Genomic DNA, 19,821 nt, shown 5'->3' with positions numbered 1-19,821 from the left:
ACCCAAATCAAAACCCAAACAACAGATGGTACAGAATTATTTTTCTGATACAAGTCATTAAATTGAAGAAATAAATATTTTTTTGCCTTTCTTTAACCTTGAGAAACTGGAACTTGTTGCTCTTGGTAGTTATTTGGTTTTAAACCAATACCATACCTTTTGCATATTCAAATAAGGAGCTAATAGTGGAAGCAACCCAAAGCACTATTTACTCAAGTGACCAGCTGAGAGAGACCAATAGTTATTCTGAACTACCATTGCAAAAGAAATATAGAATAACTTCTTATAAACCTAAATGTTTTTATGAACTTTAGTAAGGGAAAATAATTGGCCCAAATTAGGTGAAAAAAAGATGCATTATAAAAAGAAAAATTAACATCTAAGAGCAATTATTTCAAAACAAACAAAATCTAACTATTAGAAAAAATCTTACAGAGTTTATACTAATATTTTCCAGCTTAATGAAATCTGCATAGCAATGAAGTTAATATTCCGATTTTTTTTCCTATCTTTAAAAAGAGGTGAATGTTTTGGCAACTTTGAAAGAGGCTGTAAAGTCCTATCTATGATGCATAGTCTTTTTGTTGCATTCCCCTGAAATAAGAAATAGTTACTGGTGTTATCATACTGCCAAAATAATTTTGAGGATTAACAATAAAAGAGCTCCATATTTGATTTTGTAGTACACAAGAAATACAGAAAAGATTAGATTCAAGGCAAGAAGATGTTATTGCTAACAGGATTTTTGTTTTATTTTCAAAGATGTGTTTTACAAAATTGTTCATTCCCAGAGTAAGAATACAAAATGAACACAATGTTATTCGACAAAAACAAGCTTGTAACGTGTAGGATTACTAGAACTGCATTGTACAATCTGGGTCTTTAAATTCACGGCCTTCTTTGGCAAATAGAAGAGATTTCAAATACTGTTCAGTATCAGGGATGAAACCATTTGGAAGTTGAATATGAACAATCATGTTGCATAACATGAATAACAGGAAAAGATTCTCAGTATGCAAGTGGTTAGCTGGAAATCCTGGGATGGAGAATAGAGTTATCCAACTAAGCATAAACTAAGAAATCAGTTTTGCAATTATTATAGTAATTAACTACTACTTTGAAAAGCAAAAGAAATCTTTCTCAATGTTAATTGATCTAGTGACTTTAATCATGGCAAAGGTTGTCTGACTCACTAGCACACTTGCCTGGAAAAAAGGATGCTTGAGCTCTATTTCTCCAGCCTAGTCTGTTCAGGGATGGAATGAGTTCTGTCCCCAGGGTGGGACACACCCTGATAGGCTGACAGAAAACCAGTATCAGGAGACTAGAAGAAAAGTCAGTAAGCACAATCCTGACATCACAGCCTGGAGATTACAGTAGTCAGTAGTTTGGAAAGGGCCAAAGTTATTGGTTGTCCACCAATATTTTTTTTTCATTTTAGAATAAGCAGGATTATTTGGGATGAAGGAAGAAGAAACAAGCTCTGGAGGCATCTGAAAGAATATGTTTAGGCCTGTCTTCCCACTACTTTGTACAGTCCCTCTAAGAGCAAGGTCCTGTTTCTGGCTGCTAGTTTATATGTTAGCACAGCAGAAGCAGGATCAGGTTCCTGGCAATCGAAGCAAAAGTTTTTGCAACTTATTTCCCCCTTCTGGCCCACCACAGCATTTCCCCCCTGACAACCTGCACACTTGAGAAAGTCTTAGGCTGTGCAAGGGTTTTGAGAGCTTAAGCAGACATGTCCCTAGGAAGACTGACTTTAACTAGAAACAAGGGAAGAGTGCCAAAGTCTTGAGCATTGCCACACACTGCCATGTGGCTGACAAGGTTCCTGGTACATTTTTAGTTCAGGCATAGTTCACACAATGCTTGACACAGTTTGGGGGTAGCACAGGGCAGAGGCCATCCCCAGTAAGCAATATGAATGCAGCCACTCTTTTTATCCTCTCTGAGGGAAGTCATTACAGCTGTATGGAAGAGATCTCTGCCATGCTAGCTGGTCTGTTTTATTTCACAGTGTGGATACAGTTTTTTTGCTCTTACTGATTTTGTTACAATGACTCCTAATAACCATCAATTCTCTTGATCCTATTTTTGTTTTTACTGACTTATTAATTTATCAAATCACAGAGAAATGCATCCATGAGGAAACTGAGCACATGTGCACACGAAAAGCCTCCATAGTCATCCACTTGAAAGACTGGGGACTAATTTTAGTTTGTCAGAATCATAAAGCAGAATGACTTTTAATCACAGAACATCCTAAGAGCTACTCAGTAAGTGATCTTCAAACAGTTATACTATTATGGTATCATTAAACTATCCCCTTTCTGTCTTCCCCACAGGGTCAGCCACAGCACACTCCTACAGTACCATATTGATTATTTATATAGTCCTGTTGAGGACCATAGATTCTCATTCTAAAATGATAACTACCTTTTTTAAGGGATAAAGGACTGAAAAGATAGTAAACAGCCCCATGCCACATTTATTTTTCTTCTCCCTCTTTTCCCAATGATCTGTTAAGTCACTTGCTCTCTAGACATCAATCATATGTTATTGTTTACTAAGGTCTATCAATATGTGAATAAACTATTTGCAGTGGTTAAACCCTCTGCAAAAAACCCCCAAAAACTGTGGTTGAGTATTTTGGACAAAAACCACCTTATTTTGTCATTTCATGACAGTGAGCAATATGAAGACAAGATAAGAGACAAGATCCAGTCACCCTTCTGTAAACCAGCTTAATAATGCCAATCACATTTTTCAAATCACAGCTCTTTAGAACTGAAAAATAGATCAACGAAAGAACAACTTACCTCCAGTAAATGAGAATACCCACAAGAATCACTAGACAGATAAAAGTCAGGGCTGATACGACCACAAGTGGTATAACTGTCTTCTTCTCTGATTCCAGACTCTCAGCTAGACCAATACGAGACTCATGGCTAATATTACTTGCCTCTGCAGTCAGAGAAAATTGAAACAGTCCATGTTTAAAGAAATGCACAACACAGGTGAATGTGTCTTATAATGAGCCTACTTAGTATCACTTACCTCTATTTTTTTACTATGTACTGTGGAAAGTTTACACATTTGCAAACCAGCTTACAGAAGATAAGCAGATAGAGGGTAAAGCAAAGTGTTGAAGCTCATGTGACTCAGCCTTCCAGCAGTGGAGACTTCTTTGTAAGAATAGCAGACTGTTGTTAAAATTCAGAAGAAAGTTTTTTTTTTTTTAATCTGTTTTATTAGCTGAAAGCCAAATGAGTTAAGAAATCTGAATACATAATACTGGAATGTGCATTGGAGTTGATATTAATCTGTCAGTCATATAACACAAATCACTTCTCTGCCTAATAGGTTAACATGAAAATTATCTTGCAATAGTCTTTATGTGCTCGCTGTATCACAGTTTAGCTTTCTGTATTTTTATTCACTGCCCATTCTGTAAATTGCCTTATAGGTACACCCTGCTTCCTTTGAATCCAATTGCCTCTCTCAACTATACTGGAGCCACAATTAAATTTCCTGCCTCCATCTTTACAGGTGATCAAATTATTATTTAGACATTGCTTTGGTTTCATATTTCTGTGAGCCATATAATGTTGGATGACAGAAATATTCGGGCATACGAATCTGTATGAAGATAAAAACAATATATTTTATAATTTTATTAAAAAAGGAAACACAATGGTGAACAACACCAATACTTTATTTTTAGTTTTGCTCATACCTCAAGAAGTAAATATTTAAAGTTGTGACTTTGATGTAAAATAACTGACTTTTTTCAATCTGTGCAGTTTAATGTGAGCATTATTTGAGTTAAACTGTAGAAATAAGCACTTCTGCACTTTTTGGAATTAAACCCCTAGAATGTTTTCTGCTTTTGCGAACAGTCCTAATTCAATGAATTTTCTGTGTAAGAGCAGAATTTTGCTGTACGGAAACCATCTGCACTTCACTGGGATTTCAAGAGACCAGTTCTACACGAATGAAAAGCTTTTACACAAAGGGAAGAAAGAATGGAGTTTAATCTGGAAAAAAAAAAAGAAGACAGCAAATTACATGCTCTAAATAGGATGTCAAAAGACAAATGGCTTCACACAGTACAGATTTCCAGGCAGCTCTATTTGCTTCCATTTTCTTGAGTTCAGAGGCTTTTGGGATTTTATGTGCAAAAAAGTCTAGGCTCTAATTTTGCAGATGTCTTCTTAGTTTTAATTCAAAATACTGTTTAACACCCATATCAACCCCTTCTCTTTAAATTCTGCAGTTCAATGGGCAAAGTAATCGAAGGCACAAAGTTGCTTCTGAAAAATCTCCAAGTGTCTGTTGAGTACTTCCTATTGATTTCGGAGAAAAACTATGTGTATGCATGAGAAAACACAATCCCTTTGAAACAGTCAGACTTGCTTATCCAGCTCTGGACTAATTCACAGCATAAAATCCAATCCTATCTGTGTGATGACAGGGTTCCTTCAAACTTCATATTCTATTGAATGACCATTTCCTATTAGGGCTCCTCCAATGGGGAAGGAAGTGCAGGCTTCTCCTGTATCAGGAGGTTTCTTGCCTACTTGGCTATCACTCCAATGATGGCAGCTGAAAAGTCAGTCTCAGCTACAGCAGATTTCTTTGATTTCAAATAACTGATGTGTTTGGATCCTTCATATATTTCTTTCTATTAATTTGTCTTAGTTTTTCAACAGAAGTTGAAAGGTTTAGGTAGCCATAGAGGTCTTATGGTTAAAATCCTAGTTCAGACCATGCATAATTATGTATCGACTACAAGACTGGGAAAAGTTTAAGTGACAATTTTTTTCTGAAATGGTCACAACAAGAAGACATTTCACCAATTTCTGCAAAATCCACTGCAACGTATAAGTAAGTTCTCAGGTGAGAGATTAATTTTTGTTTGTTTCATTTCATTATAATTTAATTAAGCAAATATGCCTTTTATTTACAGGAGACCATGTTAGATGTGATGAAATTGAATGTTCAGTTTATTAAAAGCCAGCATTTGGCATCATGTGTTGGGAAAAAAGAAATGCACATGAAATGATACTATGGAGTGTTTTTCAATAATACCTAGAAGACAAACTAAGCCTGTTGTACTCCTCTTCCTCCAGCAGTGTATAATCCTTTTCAAGTTATTATAGGTAAAAATTCAAATTACACTCATTATGTAAACTCTAGTATTTTATGGCAACACTCACTCTTACCAATAACATAGGTTTTGAAATATTAACGCTATTTTTGCTTATTTTTGAAATAATGTTATGCATTTTACACAAAGTGGTAACTACTTATCAGAGAACTAATTGACTTATTGATTTAATATTGTAACACCTACCTTGTTAGGACTCTCAGTAATTTCAATGTGTTTTATTCTCTTAATTTTCATTTTCTTTTTTTCACATTCTCCTAGCCCCAACCATATCGAGTGCTAATTTAACATCTTTTCATATTATCATTCTGTTGCTCATAAGGAATACAAACTTATGAATTTCAACGGTTTTTATGTTATTTATTTGTAGAACTGGCTGAAACCTTCCCATGCTTTGTGAATCCCATTCCTTAATGGGTTTAGTTGAAGGATACTGCCCTCTACAGATGCTGCAAGTACATAACAGAAATTCACTTTATTTTCTAAAATACTAATTCAACCTTGCTTGTTGGTGGTTTTTTTGTTTGTTTGTTTGTTTTGTTTTTTTTTTTTCTGAAAGATCGACTATTTTTGGCTTGATTCTTTGATTTTCAATTCTCTAACATAAGAAGGAATGAAAATCATGTGTCTGAATATTTCAGATTTTCCACGGTGAATTTTTAAATACAAAGGAAATGTGTTATGAGTTTTGACTTCTGACTTTATCCTTGGAATCATGGGCTGCAAATACTGTCGCTGAATTTAAGAGGAATAAATAAAAAAAGAGCATTAAATACAAACAGCTACACGAGAATCTGACTCTACTTTGGGAATACACAAATCTGGCACAAAACCTCTGTATCTCACTGACATCTGAAAGTGGCATACACAAAATAAAAACGAATGCTTTTATGAGTTCAGAATCAAACAAGCATCTTCCTGTTCAACCTCTCAGAAAACCACAAAAAAATGTGCTGGTGTAAGTTTAAAAGAGAATATCAGAGGTATGTTTCCTCTGGCAGAGGCATGGTTTCATCTGGTGGTATTTCCATAAGGGCAGCACTTGTCTTTGTACAGAGAACTTAACCTAAGTCCCTCTCAAACCTTTAAAACTAAAAGCAACAATTAGCACAGAAACAATTCCGGTTTCAATTTTTGCACAACTCAAATTCTGCTGACAGTATGCATCTATCCAAAAGCAGAGCATCAATCATCTTACTGAAGAATATTTCAGGTGCAGTTTTAAGTAGCCAGAAGTAGCATTCACAAGATAGCCAGCTCGGTATGAACCCCGGTTCCCCAATGCTTCCTAATCACACTCATTGGAACTGTTATGCTCTCCCTTTATTATTTGTAGATAAACCTTCTCATTCTCCATGGCACAAATGTATCCCCTCATAGTTTCCCATGGTATTCATTAGACTTATCCATAACTAACCTGCCTCAGAGATGTTGAATACTGATGAGTGATCACTAGTAACAGATGAGGCTGATGACTGTGATGATCCAGGAGTTAAGTCTGAGTTACCTGCTTCAACTGCCCCTTCAGTGTCTCTCTCATTATGGTCAGGAAAACTGAAATCTGTTGAAGTTTCATTATCATTAAGGCTCTCTGAGGTACCTTGGCCAGAACCACTTTCTTCATCACTTGTCAAAACAGCCCAAGACTTAGAATCTGATGTGTTTTGCAACTGGACACTAGAAGTCTGAATGTGGTTCTCCAAAATTTTCAGGTTGTTGTGCTTCTCAGAAATCACATTTGCTGACAAAGTTGGTATGGCTGTATAATTATGTCTGTCCGTGGCATGGTTTATCTGACTGTTAGACGCAGCAGTAGAAAACTTCTCTTCTTCAGGTTTCTCAGAATGTGAACTTATAATTAGGTTACTCTGATCCTTGTTAACATTAACCTTTGTATTTTCATCCTCTACTACCATATCCTGATCTTCTCTATGGGAAGTGCATGAGATGCAGTTACTTACAGGGAAGCCATCATCATATTCATCGTAGTCATCCTCAACTACAGAAGACCATAAATCAGTACTGGACACGATACTAGGAGACAAACCAGAGGATTCTCTAGAAGGAACCAGTAACCTATTCAAAGTTACAGGGATCTCACTTTTGGAAGGAACAGCTGTAACTGAAATAAGCGTATTTGGTAAAGGAAGAGTATGATGAATGGACACATCAGAATCAGAAACAACTGCAGGCATATGAACAAGTGTGGAACTTGAAGAGACACTGTCAGCCTCACTTCTTTCAAAAACACTTGAAGAGATATGGCTCTCTGTAGGAGTAGCTACATGTGATGATGTGTCACCTGTTAGAAAGGGAGTTGTTACAGCATTCGCTGCCTGGGACGGAAAGGCATTTGTATTTTCTAAACTGGTCAGCTGGAATGAAACATCGCTACTGTACAATGAAGGCATAACCTTCTGAACATCTTCACTGTTAAATAAACTGGATGAAACGTATTTTTCACTTGCATAAGAAAAAGATAAACCTTGAAGTGACGCTGTGGGCTTACTAAAAGCGTTTGACATCTTATCAGCAACAGAAGGTGCAGAGGTAGAATGCAGCTTGCTTTCAGTTGTAGCAGAACCTGGGGCCATTTGATGCAATATTTGGTCAAATGCAGAACTATCTTTTTGAACCCTTGAGCTTTCAGCCAATATCGGATCACTAGGCACAGAGGCAGCTGTGTTAAGCAGAGTGCCATCGCCAGAAAATTGGAAGGAGGATTGCAGTAATGCTTCATTATTTAATGTAGCTGAGGTCTCATAGAAGTACAGCTGAGTCGAGGATAACATCTTGCTATAATCAGGGACAGAGTGAGCTTGATCTGAGCTTGCACTAAGCATAGGTTTAAGCAAAGTGTCATCAAAGGCTGGAGTTGTAACATGCAAAGGCTGAACAGAAAGGAGCTTTTCTGTAAGTTTACTAATATCATGATCAAATATCTTAGCAGTGGGAAAAGCAAGAGAGACTGGAAGGATTCCCTTTGTGCTAGAAACAGGAAGTGGACTTTCTTGCAGAGACATATTCTGCCCAATTGCAACATTATTAGAAACAGATGTAGAAAGTTCATGTATCACTTTACTTTCAGCACTGGAAGCCATTTCACTTAAAGAGGAGGAAATTTTCACTTCTCTCTCATCTGCATTTATAACATCACCTTTTTGAAGCATATTAACATCACTAAACCCAGATGATTCATATGGAATCTCATTAACAAAATCAGAGGAAGAACCATTAAGTACTGTCAGAGTATCTGTATCAGGCAAAAGGGACTCACTACCAGAGTATGCTTCAGACCAATCCGTGTCACTAGATAGAGAGCGTGTAGGCTGCAGCAAAGCATCAGTTTGTGATATTACAGAAGAAGGTTTATGCACCAGTACATTATTATAGCTGCTAAATAAAGGACCTCGATGAAATATATCAATAGAATCATGCACAAATTCTGTAGAGTCATAGGAAACAGTAAAGCTTTGGAGGGAGCCCACATTACCAGACAAAGCATAAGGAAGTTCAGACATTGTAGATAGTACATGCATATTTAAATCACTGCCGGATGGTTCAACTTGAGAAAATATGTGAGCTCTATTATGACCAAGTATCAGTGTCTCCGAAGCAGCATGAGTGGTCTGATGTGGCACCACATCAGCAAATTGAGCAAGGCTTGGCTGTATTAATGAATCACCCTCTGCCAACGTCAAAGAAGCATGCAGGGACACCTTATCGCTTGCGACAGCTGGAGTAGCACTTTGTGGAAACATTTGAGAAACTGTATACAAACGGTGAAACATTTTACTACTGGAGGAAGCAGAGGAAAATGTAAGCAAAGGTACATCATCATAGGAAGACAGGGTGGGTTCAAATGACACATCAACACTGGGAAATACAGGTGTAGCATGCAAGGTCACATCACTATCTGATGTAGCAGGGGTAGTGTCGAGCATCTGAGAGTCAAACAATAAAGGGGTGACTAGAGGAAACACTTCACTACTGTAGGAAGGTTGAAGAGGTATCTCACCATTATAGACTGGTTGAGTTGTCTGAGAGAGTACCTCACTGGCAGCAGAAGCAGAACCATATTCTCCAGAGCTTGAAGAGATAGAGTGAGGTGATAATTCAGCAGAGGGGAAAGCAAAGGTAGAATAATGTGGCAATTCTAAATCCGCATCTGAAGTGTCTTGTGGAACCACTGGGCTGCTTGCATAGGGTACTGTGGTTGGCTGTAATCCCTCCATATAAGCATCAGTGTAGCTGCTCTGAGACAATGGCCCGCTAGGCAATGTATCAACAGATTGAGTTGTTTGATCTGTAGTGTTATGAAACCATAAATTTCCATCAGTGGAAGTATGCTTTGGAGGCTCAACGGAGCTTGACAGTGCTACGACTTCTGAAACATATTTAATGGAGCCTTGGTTAAGAACATCATGCACACTTATATCTGGACTTCCTGAAGGAAGGGTATCTTCTTGAGAGGTCTCCTCTGTAACCAGCTGTGATGAAGAAGTAGTAGGAACTGAACTCCAAAAGTCATCAGATTCCTGATGAGGTTTAGAAGAAGACAATAAGACATCTTTGTCACTGTGACCAGTGGTGGTTGTTCTTGTTGGCTCAGTGCCTGAAGAAAGATATATAAACTCTTCTTCTCCGCCTCTGGTGGAGTCAATGAGTTGAGGAGGAATTCCAGTAATTGTTTGGGATTCCAAAAAAGGATCTTCCTCTTCAGAAATTTCATCAATAGATGGAGAAGTAACATAATAAACTGCTTTGAAAACATTATCCTTACCATGCAATTCTTCTCTTGTTAAGTATCTATTTGTTTTGGCTTCACTGGGTTTTGTTCCCATTTTTTCTTGACTGTAGCTGGATGTAATCACCTGAAAATCTCTCCTCACTTGGTTCATTGTACTGTCAGTGCTAGGAACCACTGCAGTTTCTTCATCCACCTCTATTTCCTTTTCATCAACTTCATCCTTTGAAAAAATATCATAGCCGAAGGCAATTAAAAATGTTTAGAGACTCTGAACATAAATGGAAACTAAAACTATAATAATACATATTCCTGGATCAATAAATCAAGAGGGGTAAAGCAAAACAACACTTGAGAAGACTGTTAGTCTTAAACTGAAAGTATTAACTGCAAGAACAGGTGTCCTCTTTTATCTTGAAAAATATTACTTTTTTGCAATAAAAACAGAAAAATGCTTTGTCCCAACAACTTCTTCAATATTGCATACTTAAATTGTGTTTGAGAGGCAAAAATCACTCACAGTATTTATTTACTTTATTAAAAAAACTCTAACTCTTTCCTAATAAAATGCAATTGTATATGCAATATATAGCATATATTGTATACACAGCAATGAAAAAATGGTTTTGCTATCAGAATGCCTTAGAGGTTTGCACTAATATTCTGATGGTAATTAAACTTTAATAATAACAGAATTTGTAAAATATATTTATGACCTCAATTCTTCTGAATGGTCAGAGTTTTCCGGAAAAGAAGATTTCACAATCCTCAGCATGACTGTCAGATTTTCACAAGTGTTTTGAGTCCTATCCCCTAGTCCTGTTATGACCCTTTGTTTCTGAATATGAATGATGATGAATAAAAATACTTTGTGCAAAATATGGGTTAGTTTTGTGTTTTAAGGACAGATCCAAAAGAAAAAAAACAATAAAAGCCTGAATGCAATCAGGACTTAGGCAGTGCTTGAGGATCTAAGGTCAAATCTTTTCATTCCTTCTCCAGTTTTCCCTGCACCAAATCAAAAAACATAACATCAAAGCACCTAACTCACTCAGCAAGTATTTTTGTTTTGATTTAGACACAGCAGTCACCACAGTTCTGTGCTGTGCCCCCATCTAGAGCAGCACCAGAATCAAACCTGTCCCAGCCCGACTCTGCAATCTAGATTGAGGTACACCTTCAGTTTCTGAAGGGATTTTGACAGACACACATAGCCCTAAGAGACAGAGCAGCACAGAGCCTCTTGCAAAATAGTAGTGGGGGGAGGGTTGGTTTTGTTTTGGGGTTTTTTGTTTTGGTTTGGTTTTTTTGTTTGTTTGGTTTTTGGGTTTTTGTTTGTTTGTTATTGAAAGATCTGGCTTGGTGATGTGGTGGAAATGCCACTGGTTTTTATTCAAAAGCATAATGCTGAGAGAAAACACCCAGTAGACAGGAGATAGGCACAGTTATCAATCTAACAACAACTCCTCAGTTTCCACTATAGTTTAGGTTGAGTAGATCTCCCATTCCCCCACTGAACAGGGCACAGCAGGGACAATGTAATGTAAAAAATCAACAGCCTTTGAAAGAACGTGCCCAAGATAAAGAGCTGCTGAATGCATTTTTGACTGAGGCACTCAGCAAACGGGAATTGTGAGCTTTTACCCAGTCTCACAAGAGCAGGGCTTTACCCACTAGGCTAGAGCTGGCTTCACATTGCAGTCCCTCTTTGAACCAGGAACCCCTCATGCATTCACACAACATAAGGTACCTCAGACATGACTGTCAGGTGTGGATTTCATTCTAAGGGCTAAATACCTAAAATGTAGGGACAGCAGCACCAAAATGATTGTCTTCAAACCTGGGCTGGACTGGCCAAGCTCTTTTTTTCTAAAGATCTGCTTTATGTGAGGCAATGTATGCACTTTTAAACTTTCTTGGTTCAAGTAAAAATCAGTTGATGTTCACTGGCACCTAACAGATGCAATATAATAAAGGATCTACATACATAGCTTACAAGAACAGAAAAATGACTGTATTACTGGTTATTCAGTGTCCACAAATGCAAGGGAGGGTAAATAGATAGGCTGTCTATTTAACTAAAAGGACTTGTCATGCAGTGAGAATATTGCAGCCATAGATTGAAACTAGAAATTAAAAATTCCGAGAGATTACTTGGTATTACTTGATAATATCAAGTACACCAGAAACCTAGTTACTGAATATGAAGCCTCCAAAGGTTATCGTAAGATCATAAAAAAATTTGTAAAACAGAGCTCTACTTTGAAGTTTAACTTGAGTTCAAGAAGCAAATGACCCTCCAAGAATTTTTGAGTAATGGTTAAACCAATAGCACACTGATAGCAGACACGCTTGAATCTCACTCTTCAGCACAACTATTGTCCTCTCTTACTTTCATTTACTACATAAGACCACCACAAAGCAAGGACAAAGCAAACTTCTGTTTAACTAAAAAGCCTAACACTAGATGGCAGCTTTGATTCTGTTAAATGAACAATTCTGTCAGACTTCACAGAGGAGTGATTGTAAAATGATGCCTCATCTTAAAAATATTTAGGAATATTCTGTGATATCCTTTACTACACCATGTATTTCCAGCCCCAGAGAAATACTGAGGTATTTCCAGTTATCTAGGGAGAAATATAGCTCAAAGGCTATATATGCAGGTACATATATATATTTATACATATATGCAGATAATACACTCAATTGGTTTTGTAAATTTTCACAGAATATAATTTCAATCTAGTTGAAATGTATTTATTTTAAATACTCTCTTAAAAAACAAATTAATGCTATACCTCATATTCTTCAGCTTCACTCAGTTCAGGAATGAGGTCAGCCTCTATAAAACAAAAATACATACTGTATCATCCACAATTTTAAGTAGACTGATTTAAATTCAGAATTCTGGATTCTGCAAGGACTCAACTGATTAATTAATATGGTTATTGAGACCATCTCTAAGATTTTTGGTAGGATTGTGTTTGGAGAAGTGGCCAACCCCCTGGATTGTGGACTACGGGTAGCAATGCTCACTCATCTAGACAGGACACATTCATTCAGCCATAACAATTTTATCTGGCTCTATTTTGATACCATTGGATTTGCACTTTTGGAGGAACCGCATGTTGGCTGGGGAAAGCCAAGTTTACAAGAATGTTTTCAATGAGAAACAGTTTAATGCAGAAATACAGAAGAGAGAAAAAGAGTAAGTCTGGGTATCAATTATTTCTCTACATTAAATCTGGAAGCTCTGAAGATATTCTTGTAAAATGATCTGTTCTGTAATTTTCATATAGAAAATTCCTTATTTGTGCACCCAGGCTTGGACTTAGGTACCAGAGCAGCAGCAATGCCATCATAGTCAGTATGCAGCAGGCTGCATGCTCCCAGCAAGGCAGACCAAAGAGACCCACCCTCCCCAGTGCTTAGAGCCTTTTTCAAACTCCCACCCTACTCGATTTAATATAAAGACATGAAGTCAGTTGAATCCCATCCCAGAAAAAGTCCCTAACAAACAGGTACTGCAAACTCTGTGAAGAACTACTCCAGAGGCTTTTGAGGCATTCCCTATTTTCAAAAATAAAAACCAGTTGAAACAGGTTGAAGAAATTAATTCCTACAACCTAGCTGAAAATCCATCTCTCCAAATTTAGAGATAGTCTCTTGCTTTCTTTCTCTCTTTTTGGCCAAATCCAATGTTATACTTCTGATGGTGGTCAGAAAGAGAGGCTTCAAAGCAGGTTGAAAGAAACATCCACCTCTCTGGTAGGAACTGGCACAGTGAGGAAATCTAAAACTCCTTCCAGAGCACTAATGCACCTTATTGCTCCTTTGGTCCACAGAAAGGCCCATATCCAACCTGAGCCTTTCTAAGAGTTTCTCCTAAGCCATGTTATAGCACTCAAGTGCTAATACATATTCTGAGGGCTGATTTGCTCTAGGTGAAAATGCCAAATCCCTTAGCCTGGAGAGCAATTCTAACAATACCATCACACATAGCTCCACAGTCTACATTTCGTCCACAGCTCCCAAATGTAGTTTGTTCATTACATTAGGATAAAGGTGCCATCTCTATATTTCTCATTTCTGCAAAGTCAGATGGGGATCTATGACTTAATCTGTATTCTATTTGGACTTCCCATATGTGCCTTTCAAAACAAATTGAGGTGTGCTATATGCAACATACATTAGATGAAGTTTATCAAACTAATAAGCTCATACAGTATTATTTGTAGGTTATAGTATGCAAACAAATTTTGACTAAGCAATTCTGCACAAAATCTTCACAAATTGTCCTTTACTAACAAACACCTATAAATTACCAAGTATGGAATTGACCTTTCTTTAGCTAGATAGATAAAAAAATTATCTTACCTCTGACTCCTGAGGCCTAGGAGGCTCTGGGGCAGGGTGGGGAGGGGAGTGGAGGGGAGGAAGGGGTGGACGAGATAATGATATTGCCTGGCTTCTCAATGATATAAATCAAGTATTGACATGAGTCTGAATGCCTTCCCATAATAGACCCATACCATGTACTAGGTATTCAACAGACTTCTCTTAAACTTTTCTTTAGTACAGAGGAATTCTATCCATTCTTTTTGTTGTCATTATTCTTCAATTGAGCTTTAATCAGACTCAGTCAGAAAAACAAACTGTACTGATTGTGCTAGAGTTTATATATTATATATATATAGATAAACTTGTTTATTAACAAAAACAAAAAAACCCCAACAAAACAAACAAAAAAAAATCTCCACGAACTTTATAAAGAATATTTAAATTTAGATGGTTATAGAAAACTTACTTGTCAAAAGTATTAGAGACAAACACTTACAGAAGTTCTGTAAATCCTGCTGCTGAGGTTTTGATTTGATAGGAGATTATAGAAATATAATAAAATCCCCCATCCAAGGTGAAGAGCCACACCCTCCAAAAAACAACCCATTGATATAGGTTGATGAACAAGTTTGTTTATTTTTTCTGGAACCACATATTGATTATTCTATAGTACACATTTTAAAATAAAATAATTAAATAATTAGAGTTCTGTAGAGGAAATTTCATAGTCCGTTTTAATGACAGAGGCAGAAACAATAGAAGAAATACAGAACAGGTAACTATTTCCCTACATTTTTTCAATGGAAATATTAAAAAAACCTCTTTAAACAATGTGATTTATAATCATAGAATAATGCACAGAACATAAACTCTTTTCATTTCTCTACTGACTTATGTAATAAATGGCATTGCAAGAACAAAAGTAAAGCCTGTTTCTTTTGATTAAATTAGTTTTCAGATTTCTACTTTTATCACTACAAAATTAGAAAAAAACATCCCCTGAATCAGACATTTAATATATGCTTAGTGCTTTTTAGGACAAAACTCACAAAGACTAGTTACAAAGAATTTGCATAGTTAGTCCCTCACAAAGCATTGCTGACAGCATGAGCTGCCAGGCAGGGGACAGCATTTGAGAGCTATATCCCAGTATGTTGGGTTTTTTTTGACAAACACCAACTGAAGTCTACACAAAGGAATAGGAGTGGGGACTTACATTCTTATTTTTCCTTCCCTATGTCAGCAAAAGCATGTAAGTACCACCAGTATTAGCTACACAATCAACTACTGCACAACCTTCAGTTCTGTACAGATGTTATCTAGAGACTCAAAGCACACATTTACATCGTTATTCAATCCAATTTTAGTGAAAAATTAAAAACTTGCAAGTAAAGGTTGGATTTTATCAAAGCTGATTAAAATACTCTGTACACGATTCCCTAAGTTTTTAATGGAAATTGTGTAGCTACATCAAGTAGTGCATATGTTGGCTTTTATTAAGTGGAGACTAACTGGAAAATAATTTTAACTTGCACACACAGTGTATTACGAGGTGAAGGGCTGCAATTCTGAAGAGTTCAGGAAAAACTGAAAGAGCAGAGGTTTCTGCTATGGTGGCTTGCCCAATGTCATTACATTACAGCTCCTGAGGCTTCCACAAACTGAAGCAGAGACTGTGGCCCCAAAGAGGTCCTTCATCTTTTACAAAGCATTGCTGAGAACAAGAGCCTTGGATCTGTGGATCACCAGAGCCTGCAGAGCCCTCACCAACCATATGATAGGCACCAGAATGAGTGGGGACAAGGCATGAGAAACACTCTCTTGCAAGTATCTCAAAAATGGAAGTCTAAAACAATTGTCTTGAGCTTTTTGAATACCAGATCGAATTAGAAGTGGCCACTCCAAGGATAGAATTCCTTCTGGAAAAGGGCCCATCTAATGGCTATGCATGACTCATGCATTGCTTTAGGTCTTAACAGGAAGACTAACTGATCTGTAGGAGACTGTAGTGAATTTCATCTTAATTAAACTGGATTACTCGAAGTAATTCTTGAAAATTAAAGATTTAATTTATGCTTTATGTGTGTCAACATTATTTCATGTCTTCACGGTGAAGATAACTTTTCTTTCATAAATTCCCAAGCAGGAGCTCCAAGAAATCCCCTTTTGCCTCAAGATCTATAAAGCAGATCACAAAACCAATTTGATGTTATAATTGTAGTCAGCAAGGTGCTCTGAAGAAATCTTTCTTATTAGATATTTACATTCTCATATGTCTGTTGTCTAATATTAGGTATATTATAATTAAATATGAAAATATTTGAAATATTTGCATCAGTTAATTCAGGTGTAAATAATTAGTAAAAGTAATTATGCAAATAAACATGAATGTTAGAAATTAATAGAAGTTTTTTCATATTTTAAAATTGTATCCAGAATTGACATAGCATGTAAACAACTTATTTATAGAGCAATGTGCACTCTTAGAAATCATACTAATTACATGAGAGGAAATTTTCCCTGGATTTTCTTTATTCAACACTTTCAGAGGTACCACTGTGGAAGTGCCTAAATAAAATAACCAAATTAAATTTAATAACTTTGTGTCCATATCAGATAAGGAAGCATGCCAATGAAACTTTTGTTTGTTTTTTTTAATAGGCAAATATTAATTTCAGTATTTAATTTTTATTTAAAAGCTTCACTCTCTTTTTATTCATATCGTTTAAAATTTAAAATATCAAAGTAGAAATTAATGATTTGTCTGTGTAGAAAGGCTTGAGAGTATCAAACATTCAGTCTGATACATAACATTTATTATAACAAATATAACACAGTCTGAAATATAACATTTATTGTACCAAATTCTCTTGTCTGAGCATACAAATGTCAGAGAAATTTCTGCTTATACTGGAAGGTGAAGTCAATTTTCCAGCATGTATTTCTCTCACTCTTCCTTCTACCAGTATGAATGCAAAACCTGTGTTTTGCATGACTTCGGTAGAAGAGCAGCAGGGATTCTGTGCTGGGCAGCACAGGCTGCCCATGCCTCATCATCCTCTTGCTGAGCCTGTTCCCCAGCAGCATCTGCTCATGCCACAGGTGCACTGACAGTGCTTGCCCAACCCCAGGGCTCTTGTCCCTCTCCCTGCCTCTGCAGCCTTCTCTGTCTCCTTCCACAGGGACTCATGGAACACAGGAGGAAGTATGCAACTCATCCTTACAGCAGGGATACAGCAGTAGCAGGAGGAGGGAAGTTTATCCTCTGGATATCAGCTATACTGGACTTTGTTTTGCAATATATATATCTGGAGGTTTTACATCTGTGATGGCAGCACTGTACTGACTTGATATGTTGAGCCGTTGCTAAATGATGATAACACTATGCTGCTTATTTGTCATTCCGTGTAGAAATGGATGTAGGGTATGAAGATAAACTCTCATCTGAGAAAACTCTTCATACACAAACCCAGCAAATTCTGGAAAGTAAGTGGAAGTATATACTATCTAAGAAATGGATAAAAGGTAGACAGAAGAAGTGAAGAAGTGAAGAAGTGAAGTGAAATGTTAGGCAGAATGTCACAACCTTGTTGTGGACTTTTTAGAAAACTAAAGAGAAATAGGAAAATTCTGGTAGGTATTAACCTAAGACCCCAAAATGCATTATTCTTAATATATTGTGTTTGAAAGACAAGTTAAATCTTTGTTAAAAATGTGTATGTACTGTACCTGATGCTGATGCTCCTCCTCCTACAGACAAACTCACATTATTACAAGCCTATTACCCTTATTAGTCCAGAATTCATGTGGTAGAAATTTCTGAGAATCACATTCTCTCTCACTGTAAAGGCATGTGGCTCCCTTGACATGAAAAACTGGCCAGTTTTCCCAAGTGTACCACAACATTTTTCACTAACATTTTCCACAGACATACAGAAGCATAAAACTGAATTTACAGAAGACATAAACAAACTAAAAAATCCAGGCTCTTAGATAAAAAAATAGCTCTTAATATAATAAAAAAGCATTTGACTTTTTTTCTATGATTAATTACAGTGTTCTTAATTAAAAACACAGCTCTCACTCACTTTCATAAGAACTGAATCTGATGCTAAAACTTACATCGAATTTAAGGAATTATTAAGGACAAGATCAAGCTTCATGCTATAATTTCAAATTATTTCATATTCACCAGCAGGCAAAAGAAGCAAATCTGGCTGTGAAATCATTAAGACTTGTTTGTTAGCCTTTTGATTTTTTTTGCGAGGCAGCCTTAAGAAGCAAGGGAACTCCATCATCACAAGCCTTTTGAAATCAAACTCCAAGTATAAGAAATCAAATTTCAAAATCATTAATCAGGCTTGTAAATCATATATTGGGGTTGTATTGCTTGATTCCTTAATAATCTGGCTGTGTGGATTAATTTTGAGAGGATGCTCGAGCCATAGAGAAATAATACCAAACATGGTTTTATTTCCCTACATTTCTAAAAGATACACTTGTGAGATTTGAAATCAAGTAGGTGCTTGATTGGTAGTAGAATATTCTTAGAATTAAAAATATTAACATGCAGTTTTTTATGGGTAATGCTTACAAGGAATTATGCAGTGTAAGATATCATTAGCAAGGGACATGCTGAAGGTTAACTGCAGCGATTTTGAAATTTCATTTTGGCATAATTTCAAAGTGACACATTTTAACTGCTTTGCAAACAAACTACTTCTTCAAATACAGATTTTTTCAGCTAAAAGGGATCACTAAACTCAAAAGACCACTTACCTGAGTCCTCTAAAGGCATATCGACAATAACTTGGTCACTGTATTTCCCATACAGACCATTAGAGCAAACAGCAACTATCTGAAGAACATAACTTGTATTGGGCAGCAGATTATTTAGAATAGCCCCCTAAACGAAAAAACACATTTAATCATTTACTTGCAAATAAATATCAAGTTAATGTTAATTTTTCTGTAACACATTTTTCTTATGGAACATAAAGCTCCTTTCTTCTACTATTATAACGTGTGCTTTTTATATTTTATTGTCACAAATAGTTTTCAGTCAAATTAAAAAAAAAAAAACTTGCGATGTTTTACATGGAGGATACCAAACCAAATAACCATTTAGCATTGAACACAAGTTTAGGTAACATTATGTCTGATGAGTCTTTGAAGAGAGTTAGAGAAAAAGATCTCATTAGTAAAATACCATGAAGATGTAATCAGCAACTTGGTATTTCTAGCAGTATAACTGAATTGAATCTCATTAGTTGCTTGTGTAGGTCATCCTTTCACATCTATGAGCAATGAAATACCAATTATTATTAATTGCAATGGGGTTATGGCTAAGGAGCTCTGTGATTGACATGGTCATGGCAAGTATATGAAATCAAAGCAGCAATCTGTAGAGTTTTTCCCTGTTCTAGACAAGAGAAGCGTTTTCTTTTGTTTTAAATTGTTTTTGTGGCTTTACAGCCAAATATGAGAAAATTTCTCTTCAATCAGCTCCCAGCTACATTTTAATCTGTCACAACAATTAACAGTGAGTTGTTACACCATC

The 19,821-nt window shown here is 36.4% G+C and overlaps 1 protein-coding gene across 6 annotated transcripts in view; it reads right to left on the bottom strand.

The window, feature by feature from the left end:
- Positions 1 to 19,821, bottom strand: part of PTPRZ1 (protein tyrosine phosphatase receptor type Z1) — a 133,369-nt gene that overhangs the window by 24,696 nt on the left and 88,852 nt on the right. For 4 of the 6 annotated variants that reach the window (XM_088165708.1, XM_088165710.1, XM_088165711.1 and 1 more), the window contains exons 10-13: positions 19,041 to 19,167; positions 12,719 to 12,762; positions 6,588 to 10,140; positions 2,820 to 2,964 (exon numbers count right to left, since the gene is read on the bottom strand). In XM_088165708.1, the coding sequence (XP_088021834.1) occupies positions 2,820 to 2,964; positions 6,588 to 10,140; positions 12,719 to 12,762; positions 19,041 to 19,167 (3,869 nt within the window). The remainder of the gene's footprint in view (positions 1 to 2,819; positions 2,965 to 6,587; positions 10,141 to 12,718; positions 12,763 to 19,040; positions 19,168 to 19,821) is intronic. The other 2 variants (XM_088165712.1, XM_014877691.2) reach the window with 1 other exon arrangement.

Source organism: Sturnus vulgaris, chromosome 5 (genome assembly GCF_052056855.1).
Source record: "Sturnus vulgaris isolate bStuVul1 chromosome 5, bStuVul1.hap1, whole genome shotgun sequence".
In the NCBI taxonomy this organism is placed as follows: domain Eukaryota; kingdom Metazoa; phylum Chordata; class Aves; order Passeriformes; family Sturnidae; genus Sturnus; species Sturnus vulgaris.
This window is presented reverse-complemented; position numbering and strand designations above follow the sequence as displayed.